At 52.4% G+C, this 27,964-nt stretch overlaps 11 protein-coding genes across 11 annotated transcripts; 6 read left to right on the top strand and 5 right to left on the bottom strand.

Moving 5' to 3' along the window:
• Positions 1 to 638: 638 nt before the first annotated feature.
• CCOS01_12862 (nitrogen starvation-induced glutamine rich protein) lies at positions 639 to 1,412 on the top strand (the record flags this gene model as incomplete). The annotated part of the gene is made up of 3 exons (XM_060461009.1): positions 639 to 752; positions 828 to 1,249; positions 1,313 to 1,412. The coding sequence occupies 3 exons, from the start codon at positions 639 to 641 to the stop codon at positions 1,410 to 1,412; spliced, it is 636 nt and encodes a 211-aa protein (XP_060308211.1).
• Positions 1,413 to 1,670: 258 nt separating this feature from the next.
• CCOS01_12861 (coenzyme A transferase) lies at positions 1,671 to 3,664 on the bottom strand (the record flags this gene model as incomplete). The annotated part of the gene is made up of 7 exons (XM_060461008.1): positions 1,671 to 1,805; positions 1,864 to 2,203; positions 2,259 to 2,370; positions 2,424 to 2,728; positions 2,790 to 2,976; positions 3,025 to 3,309; positions 3,382 to 3,664. The coding sequence occupies 7 exons, from the start codon at positions 3,662 to 3,664 to the stop codon at positions 1,671 to 1,673; spliced, it is 1,647 nt and encodes a 548-aa protein (XP_060308210.1).
• A 691-nt stretch (positions 3,665 to 4,355) lies between these two features.
• On the top strand, positions 4,356 to 6,371 carry CCOS01_12860 (major facilitator superfamily transporter; the record flags this gene model as incomplete). The annotated part of the gene is made up of 10 exons (XM_060461007.1): positions 4,356 to 4,474; positions 4,553 to 4,708; positions 4,809 to 4,891; positions 4,951 to 5,222; positions 5,277 to 5,404; positions 5,458 to 5,587; positions 5,641 to 5,737; positions 5,797 to 6,066; positions 6,117 to 6,201; positions 6,254 to 6,371. 10 exons carry the CDS (start codon positions 4,356 to 4,358, stop codon positions 6,369 to 6,371), a joined length of 1,458 nt encoding a protein of 485 aa, XP_060308209.1.
• Positions 6,372 to 6,814: 443 nt separating this feature from the next.
• On the bottom strand, positions 6,815 to 7,973 carry CCOS01_12859 (uncharacterized protein; the record flags this gene model as incomplete). The annotated part of the gene is made up of 2 exons (XM_060461006.1): positions 6,815 to 7,507; positions 7,620 to 7,973. Coding segments are annotated over 2 exons (1,047 nt in total), but the record flags the coding sequence as incomplete, so codon positions are not given.
• Positions 7,974 to 8,317: 344 nt separating this feature from the next.
• Positions 8,318 to 9,762, top strand: CCOS01_12858 (uncharacterized protein; the record flags this gene model as incomplete). The annotated part of the gene is made up of 10 exons (XM_060461005.1): positions 8,318 to 8,358; positions 8,420 to 8,451; positions 8,519 to 8,543; positions 8,601 to 8,668; positions 8,719 to 8,918; positions 8,969 to 9,128; positions 9,193 to 9,211; positions 9,291 to 9,462; positions 9,518 to 9,606; positions 9,669 to 9,762. 10 exons carry the CDS (start codon positions 8,318 to 8,320, stop codon positions 9,760 to 9,762), a joined length of 900 nt encoding a protein of 299 aa, XP_060308207.1.
• A 33-nt stretch (positions 9,763 to 9,795) lies between these two features.
• Positions 9,796 to 12,259, bottom strand: CCOS01_12857 (uncharacterized protein; the record flags this gene model as incomplete). Its single annotated transcript, XM_060461004.1, has 3 exons — positions 9,796 to 11,335; positions 11,389 to 11,943; positions 12,087 to 12,259. 3 exons carry the CDS (start codon positions 12,257 to 12,259, stop codon positions 9,796 to 9,798), a joined length of 2,268 nt encoding a protein of 755 aa, XP_060308206.1.
• A 724-nt stretch (positions 12,260 to 12,983) lies between these two features.
• Positions 12,984 to 13,208, top strand: CCOS01_12856 (uncharacterized protein; the record flags this gene model as incomplete). Its single annotated transcript, XM_060461003.1, has 1 exon — positions 12,984 to 13,208. The coding sequence occupies one exon, from the start codon at positions 12,984 to 12,986 to the stop codon at positions 13,206 to 13,208; it is 225 nt and encodes a 74-aa protein (XP_060308205.1).
• A 136-nt stretch (positions 13,209 to 13,344) lies between these two features.
• CCOS01_12855 (uncharacterized protein) lies at positions 13,345 to 18,384 on the top strand (the record flags this gene model as incomplete). Its single annotated transcript, XM_060461002.1, has 1 exon — positions 13,345 to 18,384. One exon carries the CDS (start codon positions 13,345 to 13,347, stop codon positions 18,382 to 18,384), a length of 5,040 nt encoding a protein of 1,679 aa, XP_060308204.1.
• Positions 18,385 to 19,098: 714 nt separating this feature from the next.
• CCOS01_12854 (uncharacterized protein) lies at positions 19,099 to 20,494 on the top strand (the record flags this gene model as incomplete). Its single annotated transcript, XM_060461001.1, has 4 exons — positions 19,099 to 19,212; positions 19,267 to 19,852; positions 19,907 to 20,185; positions 20,250 to 20,494. The coding sequence occupies 4 exons, from the start codon at positions 19,099 to 19,101 to the stop codon at positions 20,492 to 20,494; spliced, it is 1,224 nt and encodes a 407-aa protein (XP_060308203.1).
• Positions 20,495 to 21,319: 825 nt separating this feature from the next.
• CCOS01_12853 (uncharacterized protein) lies at positions 21,320 to 22,363 on the bottom strand (the record flags this gene model as incomplete). Its single annotated transcript, XM_060461000.1, has 6 exons — positions 21,320 to 21,501; positions 21,568 to 21,651; positions 21,708 to 21,782; positions 21,841 to 21,900; positions 21,957 to 22,012; positions 22,071 to 22,363. 6 exons carry the CDS (start codon positions 22,361 to 22,363, stop codon positions 21,320 to 21,322), a joined length of 750 nt encoding a protein of 249 aa, XP_060308202.1.
• Positions 22,364 to 24,702: 2,339 nt separating this feature from the next.
• On the bottom strand, positions 24,703 to 26,368 carry CCOS01_12852 (glycosyl hydrolase family 76; the record flags this gene model as incomplete). The annotated part of the gene is made up of 4 exons (XM_060460999.1): positions 24,703 to 25,281; positions 25,348 to 25,592; positions 25,670 to 26,155; positions 26,275 to 26,368. The coding sequence occupies 4 exons, from the start codon at positions 26,366 to 26,368 to the stop codon at positions 24,703 to 24,705; spliced, it is 1,404 nt and encodes a 467-aa protein (XP_060308201.1).
• Between the last annotated feature and the right edge of the window lie 1,596 nt (positions 26,369 to 27,964).

Raw genomic sequence — 27,964 nt, 5'->3', positions numbered from 1 at the left:
GGAAATGGAGACATCGTGAGGGCCTTTCGTGTGTACAGACAAGGAACCTGCAGTTTCCGCGTATGACAAGTTGGCAACCCACTGGAGTCAAGCTTTTAGTCATTGATTCGCCATCAACCTTCCCGCAACCGAGGAACCGAATGCGAACGACCCAACAGTCGTTAGAGGGTCGCGTCATTGGTGGCTTGTCCATCAGCTCACCGTCTGTGGCTTGCAAGTTGCAGCAGGGCTGACAAGCACACACAGCACCCCGCGCAATGACTGCGCCACGAAACATGACGACAGGATAGAAGCTGAGCCGAGGGCGCGGGCAAGACGCTGAAGAACTTGGCTTGACTGGGGACAAGACGGGAGAGATCCAATCCCCGTCCCGCGTTAGGCTGCTTGCGGCACGTTAGTTATGCCCGCCCCTGCCAATTTCCGCAAGCTCCGTCTGACTAGATGGCGATTAGCGTTCCTTCGAGGCTCTCTCTCAGCAGTAAGCAAGTCTGACGCCTTTTCATAAAGCTTCAGCTCTCCCCTCTTTCTCGATTCTGTCGGGTCGTTTAACAAGCATACCAAACTTCATTCGATACTTCGACTATTGTACATCTCGAAACCTCCATTTCCTTCTCAACTCAGCAACCCCAATCCTTAACATGTCTGCAAACGATTACTACGGAGGCGGCGGCCACAACCAGAACCAGGGATACGGTGGACAGCAAGGATACAACCAGGGCGGCTACGCACCTCAACAGCCCACCTATGCACAGGTAAGAACTTCAACAAGATAGGACTCAAGTTGACAAGAAGCAACATCGAGACCAGTAACACTAACACTTCCGAAGGGCCAGCAACACCACGGCGGCGGCGGCTACCCCCAGCAGTCACATTCTCCGTACCAACAGGGCGGTGGCTACAACGCCCCTCCCCAGCAGCAGCACGGATACGGCGGACCCCAACAACCCACCTACGCCCAGGGCAACCAGCACCAGCAAAGTTACGGCCACGACAACCGAGACAGCTTTTCCCACAACCAGCAACTGCAACACGGCGCACCCCAGTATGGTGGACAGTCCCAATATGGCGGCCAGCCTCAGTACGGCGCTGGTCCCGGCGGTCCCGATCAGGACAAGGGCCTCGGCGCAACATTAGTCGGTGGCGGAGCGGCCGGATGGGCGGCGCACAAGGCTGGCGGCGGTATCATTGGAACTGTCGGTGGTGCGATTCTTGGCGCTATTGGTGCAAATAAGTTGGAGCAGTATGGAAAGTGAGTGTGAAATGATCGCTTCGAATTGCCCAAGACGCAGGACTAATATGAATCAAACTACAGGCACGCCAAGGAAGAGAAGAAGCACAAGAAAAAGCATGGCAAGAAGGACGGGCACCGCAAGCGCAGCGGTAGCAGCAGCTCAAGCTCCAGCAGCGACTAGGACGTTGTTGCTCACGCTTCTGTGAACACTTCTGGTGCCTAAATCTGGATTATACCCCCCGATTCAATCTCTGTCAAGCGTACGGGGAGAACGACTGCCGATGAATGGTTGGATTTTCATGACTTGCACACATAGACGATAATGTATTATTAGCCACGAAAAACACTTGAATTGAATGCACACGAGGGATGGGTCATTTATTGAATTGATTTCTCCATTGGTATCTTGAAAAATAGGCTTTATTATTACAACATTAACTCACTCCATCGTCTTCAAGTCGTTTGCGACTTCAAATGATGCGTCGGTCTTTGACTTCACTTCTTCAACGTCAACACCGGGCGCAACCTCAGTCAGTGTCAGACCACCATTCTTGCGATCGACTTCAAAGACACACTATCTTCCGGTTAGCAACGAGTCTTTAATCAATCACCTGACGCCACACTCAACTCACCAGATCAGTAATGATTGTGCTGACAACACGAGCACCAGTCAACGGCAGACTGCAGTCCTGCACAATCTTGGAAGAGCCGTCCTTGGCAACATGCTCGGTTGCGACAACGATCTTGGTGTTGTCGGGATTAGATACCAAGTCCATAGCACCTCCCATGCCTTTGAACACCTTGCCGGGAATCATGTAGTTGGCCAAGTCGCCCGTGGCGCTAACCTGCAGCGCACCGAGGATAGAGACATCCACGTGGCCGCCACGGATCATGCCAAAAGACTCGGCGCTGTCGAATGTTGAAGCGCCGGGAACGAGGGTCACAGTCTCCTTGCCAGCATTGACGATGTCGCTAGAGTTGGACATGTCAGTTTACGCATCTCACTTCCTCTGAGGGGTATACTTACGCGTCGACCTGATCCTTTGTAGGGTAAGGACCCATGCCCAAAATTCCGTTCTCAGATTGAATCCAAACATTGCGTTCAGCCGGAAGGAATGAGGGAGCCAGAGTCGGAATACCTATCACAGTAAGCACATCTCTTCGAACCTTACGGGGCATAGTCTCAACTCACCAACGCCGAGGTTGACGTAGAAACCCTCCTGCAACTCCTTCGCAGCACGTCTGGCAATGCGATTGCGCCTTGCCTGCGCATCATTCTTGGGTGCATTCAGATCTTCGCCCTCACCATCCTCCGCCCTTGTCTTGAGAATCTCAATGTTCTTCTCGGCGGTCGAGGGCACGATTCGGTCGACGAAGATTCCGGGCAAGTCGACGTCGTTGGGGTCGATTGCGCCCGCCTCGACAATATTCTCCGCTTCCACGATAGTGACTGTTGCGGCCTTGGCCATGATGGGTCCGAATGCTTTGGTGGTGTATCTGCACGGAGACACAGTTAGCAAGTTCCTTCGCTCAGTCAATTCGCAAGTAGTTTTCGTACCTGAACACGCAGTTTCCTGCTGTGTCCACTTTCCATGCTCTCAAGATGGCCACATCTCCCGTAAGTGCAGTCTCCATGAGATACGTCTTGCCGTTGAATTCTCTTGTCTCCCTTGTGCGCCCGCGCTCTTTCACCCCGCCAGAAGCATCGAGTTTGACAGGAATGTCACCACTTTGAACCAAAGAGTCTACTCATGTCAGCTACATCACTCAGATCCTGTCATGGTACAACCTACGAGCTCCAGTGGGCGTAAAGAAGGCGGGAATTCCAGCGCCACCGGCACGGATCCTCTCGGCGAGCGTTCCCTGAGGGCACAGCTCGATGCCGATCTCTCCAGTGAGATACTTCTTCTCCAATGCCTTGTTGTTTCCAAGGAATGACAGGATCAGGCGGTTTACCTGACCAGCCTTAGTGAGGACAGCCAAACCGCCCTTGCCTTCTTGGCCGGCATTGTTTGAGACAGCTGTAAGCGAGTGCAGGTTCTCGGGACCCCTGCGGTTTAGTGCGGCGATGATTGTGTCTGTCGTCGAACATGTCAGCCGTTTCCCGATTCTTTGGCAGTGCAGATAGATCATCGCCAAACAAGACTAACCTGCAACACCACAGAGCCCGAAACCCGAACTCAGAATAGTAGATCCGCTCTTGATGTCTGCGACAGCCTCATCGGCAGACGCATACAGCTTCGAACCACCTCTCTTCGTAGCAGGCGCCTTCTGTGATCGGCGGATCGGTGTCGTCGTTATGCCACGGCATGTCGCAACACCAAGGACCTTTGCGCGGGGGAAACGCTGAGCTTGCGCACACACTGCGGGCACAGCTCTGAAGGATGCGCGGACCAGCACCCGCGGGCGCAACTGGCGAGTAATGGAAGACATTTGTTCGGTCCTTTTCTGGAGGAAGAAGCAGGCTTATCCACAAAACACAAAAGGGAAAGTTTCAATCAATTGTGACGAGAGACCAAAGATTAAGCACAAGTAAAAGAAAAAGGAAGGCCGATTGTCGGGGGACATTTCTAGGTTCGGGTTAGGTGGGCGCGACTTCATCTTTTTGAACGGATTGCTGCGCAGGACGCCTCGGCTGTTCTTTTGCGCGCCGACCACGACGGAGTCCCTCCGCTCCCGCGGTTCAGTAGTGGCTTCGGCATGAGGGGGAAGATGCAGGCAAAGACAGGGGAGTCTCTGACGTCTTCGTGGCGGGGCACCGGGAGTTGTGGGAACTCGGAGTTTCTTCTGCAGGAGCTCTCGGAGATCAAAAGTAGGCTCCGAGTCAGCTCTATAGCGTACAGTAAACAAAGGCTTGTCATTGGCCTGGACGGGATGACGGCAAGGTCAAAGAGACGATCCGGGGATGGTCTAAGATGCTACCCGCCGTGGGTTCGTCCTCCCCCGCAGATTTGGGGTCTGGGGAAGACGGGCTTCAAAACGGGGGAGGGACCCCCAAGCTTTGCCCTTGCTTGGCAGATAGGAAGTCGGGTCTTGTTGTCTTGTCTTCTCTGTTGTTCTCGTCTTTCCAGTCTCTTCATAGAGTTTTCCAAGGTTACACTGCCAAATCTTACTCGAATTCAACATGACATCGAAAGACTTCGACATGGATCCCAAGGTTGAGCATGACGAGAGCCACCTGGAGGTTGAAGCAGAACGCCAACGGCATCTCACAAAGACTTTGCTCTTCAAAGTTGACACTAGGTGAGCTTTTCCCCCAAGTTTTCAACTACAAGCAACCCTTTTGAAGACTCATTTCAACTTACACGCAACGATTGACAGGGTCCTACCGCTTTTGGCTCTCCTGTTCCTCTGTTCCTTTCTTGATCGAACCAACGTCGGCAACGCAAAGATTATTGGCCTAGCCGAGGACCTTGGCATCAGTAACAACCAATACAACCAAGGCTTGGCCGTCTTCTATGCGACATACATCGCGAGGTAACATCTCTCCATCCGTTCTCAGCTGATCTTGGCGCTGTCAACGTGCTCTCGTCCCATGTGGTTCCCCACAGTCGTCCGGTCGCTAATGCACGCCCAGCGAACTGCCAAGCAACCTCGTCTTGAAGAAGGTCTCGCCGCGGATATGGCTCCCCTTTCTTACCTGTGCTTGGGGTATTGTTAGTACGTACACGGATCAGCAGTAATCGGTCTCATTATCATCCATCACTAACTTTGCAAAGCCATGTGTCTCGGCTTCGTCCGTAGCTACGGCAGCTTCGTCGCGGTCCGAGCAATCCTGGGTCTGACTGAGGGTGGGCTGCTTCCCGGAATGGTGCTGTATCTTTCTGGCTTGTACACCCGTGGAGAACTTGCACTGCGCATTGGTATCTTCTACACGGCTGCATCTCTCTCTGGTGCATTTGGAGGTCTTCTCGCCAGAGGCTTGTCCGCGATTGGTCCTGCGGCTGGCCTTGAAGGTTGGAGATGGATCTTCATCATTGAGGGCATCATTGTAAGATCTTGAACCCCGGCCATGGAACTAGTGAGTGTTAACATACTTCCTTAGACGGTCGTCTGTGGAATCATTGCCGCTATTGGCCTGCCAAACAACCTGGCGACGGCGAAGATCCTAACGGATGAAGAGCGAGAGTGGGCGCTGCTCCGGCTCCAAGGTCATGCTGGAGACCGATTTGAGTAAGATCCCAAAGCCAAACTGTAAAGAACCTCGACAACTGACATATTCACAGCTCTTCACGCGAAAGGGAGGAGAAGTTTCGATGGTCCGAAGTTGGTCGCGGCGTTTTCAACCTTCAGATCTGGCTCAGCGCAACTGCCTACTTTGCCATTCTGTCTGGTCTATACTCCTTTGGTCTATTCGTAAGCTTCTTGGTTTCATACGTATTGTCACACAGCTGATTGAGTACAAAAAGCTCCCGACAATCATCAACGATATGCATATCGCTTCCAACTCAAATCAAGTTCAACTTTGGTCCGTGATCCCGTACGCGGTCGCGACCCCCGTTACAGGTGAGCAATGGCAAAAGATTAAGAATAGAGACTAAGCTCAAAGCTGACTTCCCTCATAGTCCTCGTTGCCTTCCTATCCGATCGCCTCCGCCTACGTGGCACACTCATGCTCTTCGTCCTGCCCATCTCCATCGCGGGCTACGCAGCCATCGCCAACGTCACGGCGCCACAGACGAGATTTGCAATGACATGCCTTATGGCCATTGGCATGTACAGTGCCGTCCCGTGCGTCTTGGTTTGGAACTCCAACAATTCGGCTGGCCATTACAAGCGCGCGACAACGTCCGCGCTTCAGCTTGCCATCGCCAACTGTGGCGGTTTCGTAGCGAGTAAGTTTGCAATACGCATCAAACAAGCATATCACTGACTGGATTTGCAGCCTTCATCTACCCTAGCACTGATGGCCCATTGTACCATAAGGGCCACACTGTCATTTTGGGACTGCTATGCTACGCATGGGTGGCGTGAGTAAAACCATACGCTGTTCGTGGTTCAATAGACTAACAGAAAGCCCAGGACCTTTATAAATGTTCTCTGGTGCGCCAAGATCAACCGCGATAAGGCTGCTGGGAAGTATGACCAGTTCGTTGGTACAGGTGATGATCGGGAACCTCACTTTAAGATGGTGTTGTAGGAATGGCTAAGCGATAATTGGGTGTCGAGAAGTGAAGCACGTACCTAGATCTTATGGTAGAATGATATTCTCTGTCTTCAAGTTACGGAGCTTGCTGGGTTTCAAGTTTCAGACCTAGCTTTTCTTCCAAATACTCCGTAGACCGTCCTCGTCAATATCAGAGCACACTTCATCATGCGCATGTCGCCAGTCAATATTTTATCCACAGAGGGAAAGGGTTTTGCGGCTGGACTTGCATTGCATGTCGCTGTAAGGGCACCCAACATCTGGATTCAGTTTCTTGCCAGTCCTTCCCTGAAGGAAACCAAGCATGTTTGGCAATACGATAAACTGGTACATTAAAGTATTGAAGAACAAAGCTCGCATTCATAAAAGGCTCAATGATCCGGTTCTGGAGCCCGGTAGTGTACAGCACCCCTATGAGCATCACAACCGCCGGCGATCTACAACTTGGACTCGCGTCCTGGAGCGAAGTTTGACCTCGCAGCTCCGCCGATGGCCTCCGTAATAGTATCAACCGACTTCAAAATCCACTCGCTGCCTTCATCGCTGGCCAACCACTCCGCACCTTGAATGTCCTCCTGGTTGTCCGCCTTGTATGTGCCGTCCTCAAGTCCCTTTCTCAAGCCGAAAACGTGCGATAGAACCTGCGGGCCGACACCGGTTTGTGCTCGCAAGCATGAAATGGCAATCATCGAAGTCAGCACTCTTCCGACGCTGGCCAGACCTCCCCGCTCCTTGGGTTCCGACAACAAACCCGCATAGTGGCTGTGGAGAATGTGGACCGGAAGATCCGGGTGCGATTGCGCCAGCTTCTCGTAGAGCTTGACCTCGAAGGGGGCGTAAATGGAGTCCCACAGGCCCTGGCCGCGTACTGTGATGGCGTCGATGTTTTGCGCGTTTGGTGTTCGCGTCGGCTTCGTCTCCAATTGTGCCGTCACGTCCTTGGGGAGGCTAGCGTAGAAGGCGTTGAGGCAGTTGATAGTGCGTGGAATGCCGTTGAAGCTGATGCACTTAAGCCCGATTTCTCGAATGAACTCGGCAGTCTCGCGCTTGTCGGGGCGGCCGGAGGAAGACGCGACACTGTAGAGGGATTCTAGAGAGTCGGGAGAGTTGAGTGTGAAGGTTGCCGCGGCCTGTGAGATGCCGAGGTTAGCAACTAAGCCCCCACGAGTGTTGTACCAGCTCAGTTGTACTCAATTGAGCCACACAACAGAAGCTGCGAAAGTCGCGATATGTCTATCTCACCGAAATTGCTAGCCACGGCTTTGCGCCGACATTTTTTGATGCCGCATCCTTAGCGATGGCTTGGTACACCTCGCGAATATGCGACGGCGCAGCCGTCTGGCCGGGACGGGCGAACGGCGCGTTGATGAGCGCCTTGAGCGACGGTGCAAGCTTCGACATGGTTTCCTCTGGTTTTCGATTACTGCTGGACCTGTCCTGCTTCAACTGTTTCTCTGCGGGCGCATCATCCATCGGACTAGAAGGCGTGCGTTCAAGCGAAGGTGGTGGGATGCAGAAGTGGTTTTGTTTCCCCAATTGAACGAGACCGGAGGGGTTCCGCAAGTCGGAAGACAAAAGAAGGCCCCTCGACCGTGCGTCTCGGACTCAAAAAGAAGTGCCGACGCGAAGAGTCCCATGTGACATCAGCGTGGAGAAATTGGAGCTCGACTCTTTAAACATTGCGCCGAGCGGCCGAGAGCTCGCCGGCTCTACATTTAGAGGCCGAGGGATTGCGGGATGAGAACGAGACCGGACGCGTATCAACAGACAGCGGGCGGATAAGCTTAGACAAGGGGTTGATAGTCACAATGCCGCATTACTTATCAAAAGAGCATTTCCATGGATCGAGCTTCTGAAAATGGATGTTGAGAAGTCCCTTTGGCACTTTGGTTGCATGTAGCATTGCATATACCCACAGCACACACGTACACCAGCACACGATGGCCGGCGGCAGCAAGCAGAAGGAGCCTTTCTGGCTTGGGTGAGTTAGACTGGTCCAAGTTGGGAATGTAGGCTGGAATCGAGCTGACCGATAGTTGCAGAGGTGCTGCAGCATCTATGGCAGTCTGCTTCAGTACGTTCGCCATTGAGCTTGAGCGACATCGCCGTGTTTTGAATGGTCACTGATCACACAACTTCAGCACATCCCTTGGATCAAACTAAGTAGTGAGTAAAGAGTTGTTCACAGCTAGGAGCGCGCAGAACGAGCACTGATTGTAAAAGTCGAATGCAGGTCCTCAAGTCAAGGGAGTCAATGTTTCGAGCAATGTATCGTTTCGCAGCTCGAGATGGTGAGGGATACAGCTAATCTTCTGGTATCATGATTGCTTACACTGTATAGGGTTCTTTTCCTTATGGTCTGGGCTGTCAGCATCCATCTTTCGACAAACCACTTATTCCACTGCACGGTTCGGACTGTACAATTACTTTGCGCAACAAGCGAAAAAATGGACGGGCCAAGACAAGTTGACAACAGCGATGACGATATCTTGTGCTGGGTTGGCTGGAGGCATGGCAGGGCTGGTCGGAAATCCTGCTGAGGTATGGCTGGCATCGCTCCACTATTCAGCGCAGACTCTCACGGGTGTTAGGTCGTCCTCGTCCGCATGTGTGCCGATGGAGCCAAGAATGTCGGCGAACGATTCGCTTACTCGAACGCTGTCGAAGGGCTTTACAGGATAGGTCGCGAAGAGGGTGTGGGAGCATTCACAAGAGGCATATCTGCCAATGTGGTGCGCAGTATACTCATGAGTAAGTCAAGCGAAAACCTCGGAAACGACTGTAGAATTTTATTGAAGCTGATGCCGAATGATAGATGTGGGACAAATCGCCACGTGAGTGCCAAATGAGTGGACGTCTCTGGGTGAAGGGACTCAATAAAACAAGCAAAACTGACACGAAAGCACGAAACAGATACTCAACAGCGAAACGCATCCTTCTGCAAAAGACTGAAATGAAGGACGATATCAAGACACACGCCGTGGCATCCCTCTTTGCTGGAACTGCGGCGACAACGATTTGCGCGCCAGCTGATGTCCTCAAGAGCAGAATTCAAAGTGCTGCTGCGAGCGGCCCAGGGGCAAACGTGAGTAGTCAGGTCCAGTCCGGTCCTTGCAGAGGAACCGACTAATCGAACCTAGTCTTTGCTTCGTATTGTACAGACGGGTCTGAGGGAAGAAGGAGCAATTTTCTTGATGAAGGGATGGACCCCGGCGTGGTTGAGATTGACGTAAGTCACATCCACGATGAAAAGAAATGTCGATAATGTTGCTAATGAACCGTATACTGAAGGCCGAATACTGTCCTGACTTTTGTGTTCATGGAACAGCTGCGGAAACTGACGCAGTGGCAGTTCGCAGCCCCGGTCGAAACCATGAAGGCATGATGTGCGCCAAATGGCAAACCGAGAGATGTTTCTCTAGAACCCAAACTCTGTCAAATTAGGCCAGCTTAGCCAGTCAAAGTTATTCATGTCGTCCCAGGATAGGCCTGCAAATGAGGGGTCGAACTCGTTGCCTGGCTGATTGAGAACCTCAGCAATCTGGTCGTCAGACATGGCAGAGAACTGCAAAGTCCCAGGCCATAGCTGCGACTCCATGTAAGGCGGCTGCGAGACCGGTGGCCCCATATTGACGGGAGGCGAGGCAGCAACAGCCGACGAGGGGGTTCCGAGCTGACCACTGCGAGGGATAGTTGGATCAGGTTGCATGCTCGTCTGAGGCTGGCCATCCATGGCTGTGGCCGCCTTCCTGACGATACGTCTTAGATACTTTCCGTACAGTGTAGACAAGCCATTTCTGTGCTTTGTGGCAGAGCCAATACGTTCCAAGACGTCTGCCGTTTCTTCAATGAGGTTCCGAATGCTAGGTGCCAAGTTTGAGCTGCCCGTGGCGTAGGCGCTTAGAGTCAGGGCAAAACAGGCTGCAAACGAGACCATGATTGTCGTGTTGTTCGGGATCGACTGGAGCTGCGACTCTCCTTGGATCGCTGCTCGCATGACCGTCACAGCAGACGATAGCCCGGCCGTACGGAAGAATTGCCGGACTTCCATCGGGGCGGTCGGGTGGTTGATGACGCCTCCGTACGTCGAGAGCCGGGTGTGGGTGACGAGAATCTCAACGTACGGAGGGAGTCGGCGCTGGGGGCCTGTGCCAATGGCGTAGCCCCATTCGGTCAGCCATTGATCGAAGAATCTCTCAATAGCACTCTGGATCGACTGGGCGATGAGCCCGCCGTCCGTAGATATTCCCTGCGACCCGTCGCAGAGCGCGCGGACTGTGTTGAGTAGTCCGTCGAGGTCTCGGCGAAGGACGGCCATCGAGACTAGATGACCATCCATGGGGTCAGCAATGCTGGACCGATGCCATTGGTCGCAGTCTTTGATGACCCGGGTGATGGGCACGGTATAGGGTCGGCCGCGAGCTAGAGACATGCCTCGTTCAAGAACGAAAAGTGCGATCCAGCAGCGCTCACGGCGACGAAGAAGGCGTTGTCCAAGATCAGAGGTATGTTCAATGTGGCTGAAGCCGTCCATGGCCAGCGCTGTCCGAGGATCAAGACAGTCACCTCGGGACAAGGCCATGTTCGAACCGGAACCAACAACTTCCATTGGGATGAGGAGCTTATTCAAGGACAGATCAATGGCGATAGTGGCAGCCATATTGACATACCAGCAAGTCTCATCATCAGTGCTATGCTGGCCAGGAAACATCCATGGAACGTTGACCATGAATGCAAGAACAATCTCAACGGACTTGTGTCGGTTCGCGATGACTCTATGTGCGAGGGTCTTGCAATGGTTTGACAGTCTCTTGGACAAGGCACCAGCGGATGGAAGGAACAGGGCCGATGCGGCCATGATGGAGGTGCACAAGAAGGCAGATCGCGAGCGCGTGAAGGATGGAGTGTAGATCTTGGGGTCAAGTCCCCATCGGGTGTGGGCAAGTTTGCCATGGAAGCTGGATGGTGAGTTTGACGAAGCCCTCATCGGCGGTGGGCGTGTGTCACTTACAAAGCAAATAATGATTCTGCCTCTTCCTCAGTTACAAGACCCATGGTGATGGGATCTATGTCGTCGCCGACATCAAAGTTGACGCGAACAGAGGTGAAGAAGGACTGGATCTCCAAGTCCTCATCGGGTTGTTCGACCTGCTTCTTGCGCCCGGCGCGGGGACCTGGCTGCTTTGGCGAGAGGCCACTGATGGGCTTGGGCGAAAGCTGCAGATTCGAGGCGCGCGCCAGGAGTTGGAGCGGGTTTTCGGCATCGTCGATTGCCAGGCTCTCCTCGTTGTGATGGTGCAAACTCATATAAGTGTTGCTGTCTGGGGTGTTGTCCAGGTCATCATCATCGTCAGATGAGAGGTCGGGTTGGTCGGGGCTGTTGAAATGCGATGAACCCCGCCTTAAGTGAGAGGAGGCGGTAGTTGACCGAGCATTTCGAGAGCCCTCCAGGAGCGCCTGGAGACTGCCGATGGCCTTGTCATCTTCGGAGTTGTGTTCACCGGTTCTGGCTCTTTTGATGGCCTGCTCAATCTGATAGAGAGCTTTATCTAGGCCCTTTCGCTTGCTATTACACGCCCGGCCAATGATCAATACTACATTAGAGAATGGTGGGGGAGTTGTGGTGCGACTCAAAGGGGTTGTCTCGGTCATGGGGGGCCGTCTGGTGTCAACACCATTAGACGGCGGGGGAGCTTTGGGGGCCCTTACTTCTTGATTCCCTTCTGTCTTCCAGCGTGGAACGTAGGCCGTATGCACTCAGAATCGAGCTGAATGCACCTCTTGCATTTGTTCTCATGCGGAGAATAGTCGCACTTGATCTTGCTTCGGCGGCAGACCAGACAGGCGGCCTGCTTTGGACGTAGCGATTGAGGATCCTCCATCCAGGTGAGGGGAAGGTGAGAGGAGCCCGGGTGCACTCTGGCGATCTCGGTGAAGAGCTAAAGTGCTCTGTACGGACAGCAAGCGACAAGATTTGGATTAGAGGAACACGCGTTATTTCTCAACGTATTGACTTCTGGGGCTGGGGTCGAGATGAGATCCAATATCAGAGCGGCCTGGTCTGTTGGCTTTTTGACGATACAAACACGCTACCCCTAGAGCAGACAGCTCTGCTGAAGATGGAAGTGCTAAAACATTGAGCCTTGCGACTCACTGACGAGAAGTCTACTTAATTGAGAGGTCTCCCGCCAAGCACCAGCCATTAGGGAGGGAGAGAAGCTCGTCCTGTGACTCGTGTGAAGCCGGAATCATTGGGGAAAGTTGAATGAGGGCACGAATCAGCACGCAGCTACGGACCCGTCCGCCGACTTGAAGGAGCTTAGTCATTACTTCATCTCTCTTGGCAAGTTAAGAGAGATTACATAATGTCAACGGTGTACGGAGTAGTGGCAGCAGCTGTTGTGTGAGTTCTTTGAGGAGCTGTCGCTGCTGTTGCGAACGCCAAGGACATTGACTTATTCTTGGCTTGGCCACACATGGCTCTTGTTACCTACCCTACATGTGCTCTTGAATCATCCATCTATTGTCGATCGTCAACCTCTTCATACATAAGTACTTACCTCTCGACTCCTGTTGCAATTGCGAGTGAGTTCCTAGGCAGAAGCAATGCCACATTTACGCCTCCGCAAAGAACCGGGACCAGCCCAATCATGGCCAAAGTCCCTAGAATCACGGTCACCAACACGTCCCATCGTCCCATCTGCACGCATTGGGAGTGGCTCAGGGGATAACCAACCACTGCTTGATGCCTTGCCATACTGGTACGGCTCATCAAGTTTGCGGCAAAGCGGCCTCGGCTGTGAGGCCAAATTCGGCCTCAATCTCACTTGACTCTAACCAACACAAAGATGAGTACATGCTTAAGTAACGGTACTTTAGTTCAGGTAGATCCATACTCGAAGAAAATCTTTCTAAAATTGAAAATCCCAGATGATTTAAGCTCTGTTCGCCCCTCAACCCCGCCGCCATGGCACCTTGGCTCGCTGCCAAGCGCTCGTCTCCTCAGCTCTTCAGGATTGCAACTACCGTTTGTCACTCGCATACTGCACCAGCAACAACAGCTCGACTCATTCATATACCAAAAATGATGGCAGACTCAACGTCCATTACACATACGATCCTTCGCAATGGCACGCCGACGGAGGTTGCCAAATACCTCAAGGAGGTTCGAGCCAATGCCGCCGATCCGACATCCATCACATACAATCTCCATGAAGCGGTCGTCCGAGGTTCCATCCCGCACAGCATCTTCTCAATCTGGATCCCTCTATCTGACGATGCAAAGTCGATCGTGGCAGCCCTCAATCAATCAGGGAGTACGTCCGAAAGACGCGCGGCTATGAGGGCATTTCTCAAGGCTATGCGATCAGAGGACACGATGATTCCGGTATGGAATGAGGCAGGCGGTGCTCAAGGTGTCGCAACAATCATGAGTAACCTCAGCGTCAAGGAGGTCAAGATGCTATGCAATGGCCTCGCCAGGACAGCCTCCCTTCCCCACGGGCGATCGCAGCGACGAGCGAAATTGACAGAGTTGATCGCCATCCTCGGCGCTGGGACTCCAGTCCCCAAAGAAAACCCAGATGCGAGGCCGCTGTTATCCCATTACAGGAGAATCCTGCCGGCCTGCACAACCGATCGAGTAGCCGAGCATGAAAGGACATCGCCCAACTGGACAGTAAGGCAGCGTTTCAACTTGCTTCGCACTCATCCAACATTCTACGAGACCAAATTCCTGGACTCTATCTTTTCGAATGGAGAATCTCCTTCTGCCGAATTCGATGCTAGCACGTGCACGCAGCTCATCAACAACAATTTTAGCTTCGCCAAGGACATGCTCCTCAAGTTTCTCGACGCCGGGGCTGAGCTCCCCGTTACGCCAGACGTATTCATCAAGCAGATTGCTTTGCCCATTGTGAGACGTTTGCGACGACGCAGAAAAGCCGTTGAGCAGCATCTTCCGCTTGAGATTCTTGAGCTTCTCGTCCGCCTCATCAGCAGGCATCCCGACCTTCAGAGGATGCTGGACGATAGCCTTGTCGGTGTCATGTTCCATGTCATCAAATTCTGGGAGCATACCCGTTCGACGCGACCACAAGTTGAGCAGCATTTGGTCAAGCTTTTGAATCTCACTCCTGAGACAAAGTGGCAATCAGCAAAACAGATCGTTTCGCATCTACGTGTTGTGAATCCGGCCGTGTCCTACAGATTATTTCGGCTTTTGCTCCGGCATCTACCTGCCTTCAAATTCGATATCGACGACGCTATAGGCAACGAAAACATCTCTCTCGAGAAGATCAAGGGACCGTGGCCAGCGAATTTCTTCGTCACAACGCTTGGGCGTGATGACCGGCTTTCTTCTCTCCGCTTAGTCCAGCGCTTGATGGCTGCTTTCCCTGACGGACGTTTCCTGGAGTATTCATACATCAGAGATTGTTCCATCTTTGAGCATGAGCAAGACTCTGATACAGTCCAAGGTGACGCGCTCGCACTCGAAGTTTTTCTTTTGCGAAGTTCGCGAGCTTCCAACCCCCTTAATGCAAGCTACGACAGCAAAATAGACGCAGATCTAGAGAGGCGCAGGAAAAAAGCATCCTCAAGCCGTGATTGGGAAAGTCGAACCTTGTGGGCTCAGTCAGCACTCGACCTCTCCATTGCGGCGGGCTCCTTAGATCTCTACGCAGAGAACCTGCTTTGGGCGAGACGCTTCAACAAAGACGTTTTTACCGTGAGGGGTCTTTATGACGAGCAGGCTTTGAAGACTGCCGAGGGTTTAGACTTACTCAGCGGTATTGAGATAGCTTCTCATGCCGGCAAGCCAGATTTCGATGCTGCGAAATCCGTTCGGTCTGCGAATAAGATTATGATGCAGCTGCTGGAAACCGCATCAATGGCCACCCGAGAACCCAGCTTCCAGGCTTATGACTGGCAAACGGTCATAGAATTGCCTGCAGCAGTGGTTGAAAGACGTTTCCAGCTGGTCAATGAGTTCCAAGATGCTCGAAAGCTGACCGATACCGAAATCTCTGAGATCCTTTGGCAGCCAACTGTGGACTTCTTGGTTGAGCTAGAGACTTTCTTGCTTCATCCCAACCATCAAGAGCTCAACTCTCTCGGATCACGTGGGCTGAGCTTCCCCAGGGACTGTCTCGGAGCCCGTGAAAAGCGATCCCACGTCTTCAAGTTCGTGGACGGACTCGCCAAGGCACGCGATGAGTTGTGGCAGAAACACCGTCCTCGGCGTTTCCCATCGGTTCTCACGCTGGGCGAGCCATGGCCAAAGGGATTGCCGCTGCAATCTCTTTTGCCTACCGGATTCTTCGGCCTGCAGAATATCGATGCCATGCCTTACGTTCGAGAGCGGATCGAGAAGGCTGTCTTCGGAGCTCCCGAGGTCTTGCTTCAAGAGCCTCCGAAGGAAAAAGAATCTCAGCAGACGATAGGTTGTTTTGTGGACGAATACAGCTTTGCACTGAAAGCGTACATCGATGGAGGGGACATGGAAGAAAGCTGTCAGCGAGAAGAGCGCACTCGTAAAGCCTGGCGCCATGCAGTCGACAGCCTCAGTGGAGCGAGAATGACGAAAGCTGAAGCCCTACGGTTCTGGGAACAACGGTTCAACCGCGCGAATGTCCCATTACCTGCAGACATCAAAGCAGAGTTCCCGCGACGAGTCGAGCTCTCGATTCCTGAGGTCGGAAATCCAGAAACGCCAACAGAGTGGGATCCGGATTCTTGTCATGCGGAATTTGAGGAGCTCGGTACCAAGGAGATTCCCGTCACGATCTTAGACGTGATGATAAGCCACGATGCCTTTGGCCTAGGTGGTGATGAGGTGTGGGCGGCGTGCAGTTGGTCAGATACAGCGCAAATTCCACCAAAGGAGAGACCTAACTTCTGGGACGTGAGCCAATTCTCACAGCCCCTTTCCGGTAAAATCTTAGACGCTTACTTCGCGTCCCTCCTTCTCTCTCTCAACACCATCCACGGCTCCGACTGCTCGGTCTTGAAGCACCCATTTCCATCCCAGGCCGATGTTCGATATCCGGCGCTTTACTTGGATCAGGACTTCCTTGAGACCATTGACGAAGCGTTTTTCCGCGACGACCAGGCCCAGATAGAGCATATCATCAAATCAGGTCCACCAGCATTGCTTGTACCGGTCGTGCAATCAATCCTCCAGAACGTAGCTGCCAATGAGCAATCGGAGGCTCCAACGCATGCACATATCCAACTGGCTATGAAGCTTATCAAAGTGCTCGCAAACAGCGACCAACCATCTCTGGCTTTCCCTTTCATCAGGGATGTTGTTCTCAACAGACCAAGCGATAGCGCCTGGCACAGAGAACTTCTCACCAAAGGATTCTTCAACGCCATTCCTCCAAAGGAGGCAAAAAGTCTTCTTTGTATGATATCGATTGGCATACAGGAGAAGCTGGAGGAGCAGCAGGTCAGATACAAAAAGGCCAAGGAGGAGGGCGGTGAGCTGGCTGAGCGGTCCCCACCCGCGGTCAAAGTTACGACGGTCAAGATGGTGGCAAAGCTTCTGAGCAATGCGCCGTTCCTGGATGTCACATCAGCTGTTGATATCCTTTCCGGTCTTTTGACCAAAGCCCAGCACGTCGACATTCGAGTGGCCATCATTCAGACCCTGTTCGACACCCTAGAGACTGAGACAGCTTCGCCCGATGTGAAGAACCGGATTCTGACTGTCATTGAGGACCTCGCTGTGCCACTTGCAGCGTCTCTCGATGAGCTTCATCCAATGACAGAGGATGATTGGACGCAAGCAGAAGCTGATGGCGCTCTACCCGAAGTGGCCAATGCGAAGGATCGATCTGCAGCTCCTATCCGGTCTCTGTTCTACAATTTGGAGATGAAGCTCTGCAACGATCCTGTATCCAAAGCAAAGCTGGTCGGTATCACGCATCGATTGATATTGCAGTCCGCAGAGAACAACAGACGGTGGTTAAAATTGTTTCTCAAGAAGAATGGCTTCTCGTTGCCTTCTGGGGAGAGCCTCCCACTCTCGCCAGTCGACCCCGCCATGCTCAAGATCTTTCAGAGAACTCCGGTGTACTTCTCGCGACCGATGCTTGGGATGCTAAGCCGGTACGTTCTTGCCAACGTTCGACCCTCTCCCGGCATGGCAGCCGTCACAAAGAAGATCGAAAGCAATGCTGCCCTAGCCAACTCGAATGCAGGAAGACACTGGTTGCAGCTCTTCAGCGGAAATGAGGGAAAGATGGTTTCAAGCAATTGGACCTACTGCCTAGAGCATATACATCTACCACATATGAGCAAAGAAGTCGCTAACCCGAACGACCGTATTACCGTTGACATGCTCCAACGTTTCGCGAAAGATTTTGCAGACGGGCTCATCAGCCATGGAGACCCTTCTAACGTTGAGGCGCTGCTCAGGCACAAGTCTGAGGCGATGATGAAGGAGAAGAATCCAGAGACGCTGAAGAGCTGGCAATTGACAACGCAGCTGGTGCTACGATCGGTCATCTCAAGAGTCGAGGAGTTACGCACTCCTTCATGGCAGCATGATCCGATGCGAGAGCCCAAGGCTCTGCCAGACCCATTCCGCCTAAGAGTGGCAATGCTGGCTGTCCCTCCCGGAGGTGCTGAAATGGATGCTTTGTTTGCTAAAGAGATATCGGCATTGATTGACGAGTTGGCAAATGGAGATGCCATGTACCACAACAACTGGATACATCTGAACAACCAGCTGGCACGTAACTATTCCGTCTGGACACCACGTCTTGTTTACATTGCTACCATTCTGGGCGATCTCTCAAACGTCAACGTCGAGAGTCCTACGCTGGCAGATTACCTGCGAGTCGAAATGGCCAGGGACCTCACAAAGCGGGCTGTCTATCCCAAGGCCAGAAATGATATCAATAAGTTGAAGGAGATCCTGCGCACCTGGAAGGAGTCCCCTGTCGAAAAGTTCAGAAGTGACCAGAGGGATATCAGCACACTACCGCTATTTGACGAGTAGTCTGCCACAGTGTCACTCGCTCGCCGATACTGGTGAGCTGGAGTTGGTATGCGAGGACTCCGACTAGGATGGGACCACGACAAGCGTCTACGGGCAACCCCATTTGTACTTTAGACCACATTTTACGCCTTTCAAATCTGTACACTGTAGCTCGATAGAAACACAACTCCATATATTACGTTTATTTCTTAGTATTGAAGTCTATATGTTCGTCATCAGCACCTGCACAGGGCCACGACAGCTGATCAAGCGCAAGCATGAGGATCCCTCCGGCCCCACGAGAACACCGAACAAAGGCTGACAAACTTCACTCTAGACCGCTGCTTGGTGATGCAAATTAAGGTCTGGTCCCCTCGCCAAATTGCCATGGTGGTGCTAGACCCGGTGTTTGCAACCTGTTATCGGTTAGTAGTGCCGATGAGGCCTGCAAACAATCCTTCATGGGCATTCTCTGGCATTGCGACGGGGGTAACAATGCTACCGTGCTACGTCACCATCTCGCCAGGAGTATGTGATATTCATCTGAAGATGCGATCGTCTTAACTTGTGCAACTCGAGCAAAATCACGTGTCGAACTCTCTGTACGGAAGTCCGTCGTAGATTCGGAGGTAATGAAACCGTTGAAATTTCCTGCCATGCTTTTGACATCCTACCTTGATATTGAAGACGATACAGCTAGGCTAGTCCTTTAATTGCATGTTGACCGCGTCCGCAATGGCAATCCAGAATACGAACGGCAACTCTGATCAGCACCGGAATAATGGGCCCAGGGTCGCAATTATAGGCGCGGGTTTGACTGGCTTGATCGCCGCCCAAGGACTGAAAAAGGTGAGTGAGCATGTGTAGCACTAAATCGCGCCAGAAGTTGACACGATACATCAGAGTGGCTTCAACGTGGTCGTGTTTGAACGTGATGAAAGCATAGCAGCTCGGCCGCGCGACTGGTCGATCCTCATCGGTTGGGGCATGAGCACACTCACAGAGTTGTTACCTGAGCAGATTGTGAAGAAAATCCCTCAAGGTATTTGCAATCCGCACCTTGAATTCAACGATTGGGACGAGAGCGTCATCGGGTACAACGGCGCTACCGGCGAGGTCATGTTCCAAAACTCGACGCCAGGCGCTCGGCGGATCAGCAGACGACGCTTTCGCAAAGTCCTTGCTGAAGGGCTCGATGTTCGCTGGGGAAAGTACCTCGATCAGATGATGCCCAGAAGTACCTCGATGGACCTCGTCTTCCGAGATGGAGAGAAATATGAAGCCGATTATGTCTTGGGGACAGACGGCGTCTCCTCCAAAGTCCGAGAATTGCTTATGGGGGTTGAGAAGGCTAGGCCAGTGCCATCGGGATATTCCATCGCGAACTGTGTCTGCAAGTACGGGGACGCAGATAAGGTCAACGCCGTGGTGAAGGCACATTCTGTGTGCGCGCTCATGCTTGGAACGGCAAACCTGGCTGGCTGTGGTGGTGAGTATATGGATGCTCGAAAGGTTTTCGTGCGCGTCTAAGCTAAGATTGTAGTCATGTCCGCGGAAGATCCGAACGATGTTGCCAGTTGGGAGACCTTCTGGGTCAAAGTATGGCGCGGCCACTCCGTCAGCCTGAATGGCCAAGAAGCCATTGACTATGCAAAAAAAGATCTATCAGGCATCTGCGAGCCGTTCCGATCTGCTCTAGAATGGACGCCGGTAGGAAGCTCCTGCTATCTTGACGAGATGAAGTACTGGCTTCCCAGCCCATGGGAGACACACGATGGTAGAGTAACCTTGGCAGGAGACGCCGCTCATCCAATGTTGCCGTGTAAGTCAGACTTGATTTTGCGGTTACTGTTGGGACAGCCTTTTGGAACTAACGCCATCACTAGTCCGAGGCCAGGGACTTCAGCACGCGATCATTGATGTTCAGAACTACATAAATACACTGTCAAGGTTAAGAGACGTTCGTGAGGTTACCAGTCGCAAAGGCACCATGGAAGCGTATGGTGCAGACGTCGTCGAGCGGGGCTCTGTTGCTGTGGCTCAAGCTTTGAAAGAGGCAGAGAATTCGCTGAATCCGGACACCGTAGGGAATATGCTCATGGTTACCCAGGGACACGGGAGATCTATATAAGACCCCAGAGATGCGTTTGATGTAACAAAGATCATGCACTGTTTTCGAAACCTTGCAGTCAAGCCAATTCCAGTACATGTCGTTCATAACTACTAGAAAACTTAACATGCAGCTTGGTTCGGGAGCATCAAAATCCCCCAACACACAAGTCAGCCATGAACAAGCATCCAACTATGTTCGTTGTGCCCAGACAGCGAAAACTACCCTCTGTTGGTACCTAATACGGCCACATTCAATGCTTCAAACTTCACTCATGCTGATGATGTTTGGTTTAAACGACTCAACGTCGCTGTCTACATTCAGGTAGCACGTAACAAGTACCAAAGTAATTGCTGACGGCTTTCTTGAAGAGGTCGGAGTAAACCAACGCATCCGGCAACATCCTTCCCCGAATCTGGTTCAGTTCAAGAAGTGCATGTAGAAGAACGAGCTCATTGTCGGGATTTTGTTGAAACGCTGTAAAATAATTCTTTGAACACGGGTGGATGGTTACTGTCAGCCTCTTGTCCACACAACTGTGTTGCTATGGGGAACATATGGCAGAGAGAAATATATGCATCATTTTGGACATGCCCACAACGATTTGAATCCTAAAAACATCATGCTAGATGAAGAGGATAGACCTATGGCCAGTGACATGATCTCGGCTAAGCTACTTGGGTCGGAATTATCTCAAATGGATACGTCTGATTGAGATTATAGGATCCTGAATACATCAAGCCAAGTCAATTATGAAATTGGCTTGAAGAAAAACAAAGGGTGACTGCTGAGCCCTAAAGTGAGGAATTTCTAACTAGATCTCCCTTCTTAGTATCTTTGGCAACTTTAGCACTGCTTGTTCGAGCCGTCAGTGTAGAAGAAGTCCTGGTTGATCTTGATGGCATCAACGTGCCAAGTCTTGCCGTCGTCGGTCGTCTTGATACCAGTCGAGGTAGCGCCAGTAAGTTGAAGAGAATCGCCAAAGGTCTTGTCAGCCTTAGCAAGGACGACGGTGAGGTTGCTCCAGCCTGAGAGTGTAAAGTTAGCGAACGAGAACACATCCCAATTCAAGATAGCAGGCTCAGTCAACTTACTGTAGGCAGGGAGGGTTCCGCAGGCGCCTTGGTAACACTCGTTGCTGGAGTAGATGTAGGTAGGGGCCTTGCCGTTGCCGTCCACTGGGCTCTCCGTCAGTATTGTCTCGTTGGTTGGGGGAGGTAGAAGAAGTACTTACCGTCGGTCTGCTGCGAGACCATGGCACCGTTGATCCAGACCTTCTGAGTTACACCCTTGGAGGCATCGTAGACGACTAAGGACAGTCAGTTTTCGGCACTAACACAGTCATGAGACAAGCATCTGGAACGTACGCTCAAAGTCGACGTCGGACTTGGAGGGAATGGCGATGTATGGCTGGGCAACCTGGGTGGCTGCGGCTTGTTAGTATACTCCTACAAATCCGCAAGTTTGGGTTTCTTAAACTTACAACCGGTGAAAGTGCTGGCAGCCACGCACCACTCGGTGTTCGAGGCAGGGCAGCCGCTATGGAGGATTTCGTTAGTCGATGACAAGAAGAAGCCTAGAGCCGGACATGTCTCACGCAGCAGAGTTATCGGGGGCCCAGTTCAAGAGAGGCTGGAAGAGATCGCTGCCCTGGTCGCTGACGGACTGGGAGATGCCAACCCAGATTGACATCCACGGCTGGTCGTCCTTGTTACTGATGACGGTGCCGCAGGGAATGGACGGGGGAACGAGGGTGTAGGTGGCCTTGGTGATGACACTGCTGTCGGACCCGAGGGTGAACATGTTACCGAATTTCCACGCATCGTACTTGCCAGCAGCGACGATTCGCGCAGCGAGGGGGAGAACGGCAATGGAAGAGAATGAACGCATCTTGGCTGTTTGAGAGAAAAGAGTGAATGAATCAAAATGATAGGTCAGTACACAGCTGCAGAGTGCGAGGAGACGAGGAAAAGCCAAGACGCTAGGTTACATCCATCTTATAGTAGTTTACTCTGTACATAGGGAGTAATCCAAGGATTAAAACTGGTCGTTTCGATGATTGACATGGTTGACTCTGAGCGGCAAAACTCGCCGAGTTCAAATGAAGGGGTTTGCGACTGGGTTACGGCGGGTTTTCGTAGCGAGTATACGATGCCCATTTACTGGGGTTAGCCATGCTGACAACTCTTGATTGGCTTAGCGGCAAATCGGCACAACTCTGAGCGGCTGTTTCGGGGAGGATTCACCAACTGAGCATGTTTAAACTAAGAGCCGCCTTGAATGCGCGTGGGTATCTGTCTATCCACGACTCGGGCGATCCAAAGCCCTGATTGCATCTAATCTGAATTGCCGGTGGGAGCTGCTAGCTTTGACGTGACGATCATCGCAAGCTGCTGCAGCCCCGAACCTTCAAATTCTGCCCAATTACGCTTGAACTTGAATGACAATTTATCACTGGATTGCAAGCTAGAATTCTCGCCCCATTGAAACACGATCTCATTACATATTTACTCAGCAGTTTTCCTGCCGTGGTCAATCCATTCGGATTCCGTCTTGTTAGCAAGGCTTTGTCTGCCTCTTGCACAAAAGCCTTCAAGTGCAGTTTTGGTCATCGCTACGAGATGCCGGTTCATTGGCCTCACCAAGCTCGAAAACGATAACAGTGCAGCAATTCTCTGTTTGTTCTTTTCCCCCTTTGGCGTTACCGAGGCGCTATGATAGTGTCCACCAGAAGTAGATGGTCAAAATAAACTTACCAGTTTGTCGGTGGGCTGGTGGGCTGGGCTCTGAATCTTCGAAGGCAACGGCCACTTTAACACACCAGATTACATTCTGAAGGGCCAGCCACTTCACAACTCTCAACTACCGCATCCTTACGTTCTAGTCCAGATCTTTGAGAAGAGCTTCCGAGAGTATCGGAAGGAACCGAGAGGGGATGGCCAGTGACGTGCTCCCTATTATCGGGCACCTGAGAGCATATGAATGCCGCCTTATGTGATATTTACAAATAATGGCAATTTCTCCTCCGATACCGTGCGATTTCAAATATATGTTCACTTCATCGCTAGTGACACCCATAACTAATGGATGTCTATTCGCGTCTGTCCATCCGCCTTGGTCTGGATCGAGCCAAACAATGGCCCTATCTGGCTGAGCCTCAAATTTATCCCTTTGGTAGCGCTTCGACTCTGAGATGTTTGCGATTCTTCGATAAAAAAGCACGGGTTTTGCGTGTTTACCTTGCCCACTGCACAGTTTGGAAGGCTATAGAATTGGAAGAGCGACTCATCAACAAGACAAGCTACTCTGAGTCCAGCTCAACTCTTCAGTTTCTTCAAGTCTGTCCCTGAAAAGTCATAAATTTTTTTCTTTTCTTGTGCTTTCTGACTTTTGGGTTCAGGTAGATAAGTGCTTGAATATTCACGCCCGCCGTCGCCAGGCAGTGAAGCCCATGGGAAGCGACTTTCGTGAGGGCGGATATTCGGCACGTCTATGGGGAACCCCCGGATAAGCTTAAAACTTGGATGCACACTTGCGTAGCCTTAAAATGACCCGTCCCTTTGGAACGACTTAATAAGAGCCAGAATGCTATTCCTCTGTTACAAGTCAATCAGTATCTGTGTCGTGCTTCAATGCTTCCATCAACTGGACTAAGAGAACGGACCATAATGCTCCGAATCAATTTGGAACCGATAGTGAGAATAACTTTTTGAGCATTCTGCAATCACCCCACCATGTCCAATAATAACCACAGATAGACTTCGTACCTGCACAGGCAGCACCCTTGCAGCAGTCACTCAACATCAGACGGCGTGCGCCACATGGCGAGACGAACCGAGAGCGGACTTTGAGATGCAGCGTCCAAGTCTCCTGACGGCTGGGGTTGATATTCTATGCAAGTTCCACTTCGCCAATAGGTGAGGCTTGAACACCGTCACGACTCTCTTGGGCGTGGAAGTATTCATAAGTCGCAACGATGTGTCAAGCTTCCTATTGGCGTCGTTCCCCCGATCGCGTAGGTCACAAGGTAGTAACAGTGGAAAGTGGTTGAAGTAAGAAAAGTAATTCGTGGCAGTGGGAGCTAGTCAAGTTCCCCTCCTGCAGTGTTTACCCAGAACGCCATGCCATGCGATCCTGATATGTAATCCGTACAACAAATCAAACAACCCATTACTTTAGGTATCTCATGCCTCCTTTCTTCAGACTGCCTCTCACATTCCCCCACCCCCTCAGTCACCCAGACTCATCCATCCCCACGTACCCAAACCACCAGCAAGGACGATGAATGTCAGGATACCCGCGCCAGCCTTATCCGCCGTCGTGATAGGCTCCGGCTCAATGTTATCCTTACTCTTGCTTCCTGCATCAGGATCACCCGCTGAAATACCACCCGTCGAATTCGTCACAGGCGGCGCAGCATCCTCGATAAGAAGACTCGACACGGCAGCCAAGACGTTCATGACCTCACCGGCACCAGAGGTCTTGTCGACGGCCGGGTCGACATAGACTTGCTCGTTCCAGTAGAAGCCGCAGGTGCGACCCTCGGCGCCGCCCGTACACTGATTGACGGCGTGCTGCGTCGACTCCTTGAGGACGGGCAGAATCTTGTCCTTCATGAAGGGGGCGACCTGCGTGACGACGGACATCCAGCGGTGGACGTAGCCCTTGAAGGACAACATGTCGGCGGTGCACTGGCCCTTGCGGCCCTCGCAGGCCAGCTCGTAGGCGGTGTTGTTGGGGAAGAAGTTGAGGAAGAGGGACTCTGTCATCTTTTCGATGCGGCCTTTCCAGACGTCGGAACCGTTGGTCTGGTCACGGTCAGTATGAGGTCGTAGCTAGAGGGTTTCCACCTGCATTCGTGAGGTGGCACTTACGTAGTTGTACATGAAAGCGGCGCCCTGCGTGAGAATGGCCGCGTTGTAAGAGAATTGCTGCTTGTTGACGTCGGTGCAGTTGTGCTCGACGTGGCCGCCGTCGTAAACGTTCCAGGACTCGTGGTCAATGTAGTTGGCGGCCCAGAGCCAGTCCCAGGTTTTCTCGGCGTGCTGCGCGTACGTGTCGTTGTTGGTGTATCTGGCGAGGCGGGCGCCAATGTTGAAGAAACATCCGTTTGCGATGGCTGCGACATGCGTTAGCTACCTCTGCGTCCCGGATGTCCCCTCCTAGGAACCTAGATTTCGCTCGGGGGCCGCATACTGTTCTTGTAGTTGTATCCAGCATTGGAAAAAGGCACCTGCCATCTCAGACCTCCACCGCAGGTATCGTCATGGCGATCGGGGCTAGCTTGCGTCGTCCACACGGCCTGCGCCAGTGCCAGCCACTGAGGCTTCTCTTCGGGCGGGTTCGGGAACTTGTTCTCTGCGGCCAACATGGCGGACATGCCCCAGAAGCCTTGGTCGTCGTTACCCAGCGATGCGGTGTGGTTTGGCGGCATGTAATCGGCATTGGGGCCGGTCTGGTGAAGCATGCCCTGCATGACGAGGTCGTTGTAGGCCGAGTCGCCCGTCAGCTTCCAGTAGTCGATGTAAGTGCCCATCATGGCGCCTCCTTCCCACCAGTAGTAGTCGCCCTTGTGCTCGGTTGGCGGGCCAGGTAAAATACCGGGGATCTCGCCGGTCTGGTTGCCCTTGTACTGTTTGATAAGGTCGTATGCGAGCATTTTTGCCGACTTTTTTATGTTGTCTGAACCGTGGGGAAGAAGCGGTGTTAGCAGAAGGAATTCTGCGGGATGATGGGCCGCATTGCATCTCATCGTGGGGCGCGATGATGACCGTGGGGTGAGAGGTGCTCGGCTTGCTTACCAGTTGTGTCGATGGTGTACTGCGCGTTGACGGCGGGGAGGCTGCCGACGAGCAAGAGTGCCGCCGAAGCGGCAGAAGCGAGTGAAGCGACCATGGCGAAGAGCCGGTCTACGGAAGAAGACGTAAAGCGCTGCTGAATGAGGAAACAAGATTGATGAGGTGTAATGCAAGATCCCTTAGAATCGGGTGGAGAAGGCGGTCGAATCGATTTATCGGTCGGAGGGGTTCGGGGTGACGACGAGTGAGTTGAAATGAAACCGAATGAGTCGATTATGACTGAAAATGAAAGCCGGGTCGAAGTTTGAAAAAGAAGGTTTTTCGTTTATGAGAAGCGACTGTTCATGAATGGGCGGCGCAAAAGGTAGAAGGGGCCGTAAAAGAGACTGTGGTTGCGGTGAGAGGTGTCGGTCGATCGGTCGGTCAGAAATTCGTATTCGTCGTCGGAAGCGAGTGTCGATTTTTATTTACTACGATTGATTTCCCTGATTGGGGGTTCGGCTGGTATGGACAAGTGAAAATCCTGCGGCGAGAAATGAAGCGAAGGTTGTAGTTTGGTGTGTAAGCTGTGCGTGTTTATTCGAGTTGAGGTGGAGGAATAAACGATGGACTGGTGTGAGTTGGGGATGGTTGCAGGTTAACCAATACAGCTTTGTCTTCTCACAGCTCAGAATCAGGATGCACGGGAAAGGGAAGGAAAAGGGGGGGAAACAGGCTTTCAAGGCCACTTTTTTTCTTCCTTCTCGGCAACTCTGGGCTTTTTGGGAACACAAGAAAATGGGAATCAACAGACACGGAAAAAACACCACAGGAGGGCACAGGATGACGCGGTAGAAATCAGTCTTGGTGGCCGCGAAAGTCTTGGTATTCTTGGTAAAGTCTTGGCCTTCTGGGCATCGGGGCTGTGCAGCAAATGAGAAGTTGAGAAGATGCCTGGGCCGGGCAGCACTCGAGCACCCTTCACAAGGTTCGACACCAGCAAGGGCCCCCTTTGGACCAAATAGACCAGATGGATTTCATGAGATGCCGCCAGTCTCGGGACCATCCATTCTATCCAAGGCTCACAGGGCGGTTACGGTCCCACCGTTCATGGTTTGCCTCTTCCGCCATCTGCAAGGGCAGGCAACGCGGGCAGCACGAAGGATCACCTCACCTCATGCAGTATGTAGAGACCCGGAAACTGGAAGACAGGCTGTTGAATGCATACACGGACCACACCAACCGGGTGAACCCCTATGGAGAGAGAGAACCAGAGAGATGGATGGATGGATAGGCTGGGGGAATGGGGTATGACATGGTTTACCTCTCAATGTCAATGGGACAATCGCGAGTGACGGCTGGGAACAGACAGATAGGGACGAACTACATACAATTGACCAGACGCCATTTGGGTTCAAGGACAACCCAAGACGACGAGTCCCGCGAAAGAGCACGCCAAAAAAGCCTCTCTCAAACAGAACCAGCCATCCCTACCCGACAACGAACATTGCCAAGACTCATTCCTCGCCAAATACGCGGGGACTCGGGAGTCCTCTCTCTGCCCGTCATCCTACAGGCTACGGGGAGTTAGAACTTGGGAGGGATTGTCACGACTCACGGCCCACGGGCACCATACGCTCCGAAGGGTTAGGCAAGGGGATTACAGAGGGCAGAAGGAGTCCTGCCTTCAATGGACTTCAATGTGGATATGGCT

The sequence above is a fragment of the Colletotrichum costaricense genome (assembly GCF_030867565.1).
Source record: "Colletotrichum costaricense strain IMI 309622 chromosome Unknown Scaffold_16.1, whole genome shotgun sequence".
NCBI lineage: Eukaryota > Fungi > Ascomycota > Sordariomycetes > Glomerellales > Glomerellaceae > Colletotrichum > Colletotrichum costaricense.
This window is presented reverse-complemented; position numbering and strand designations above follow the sequence as displayed.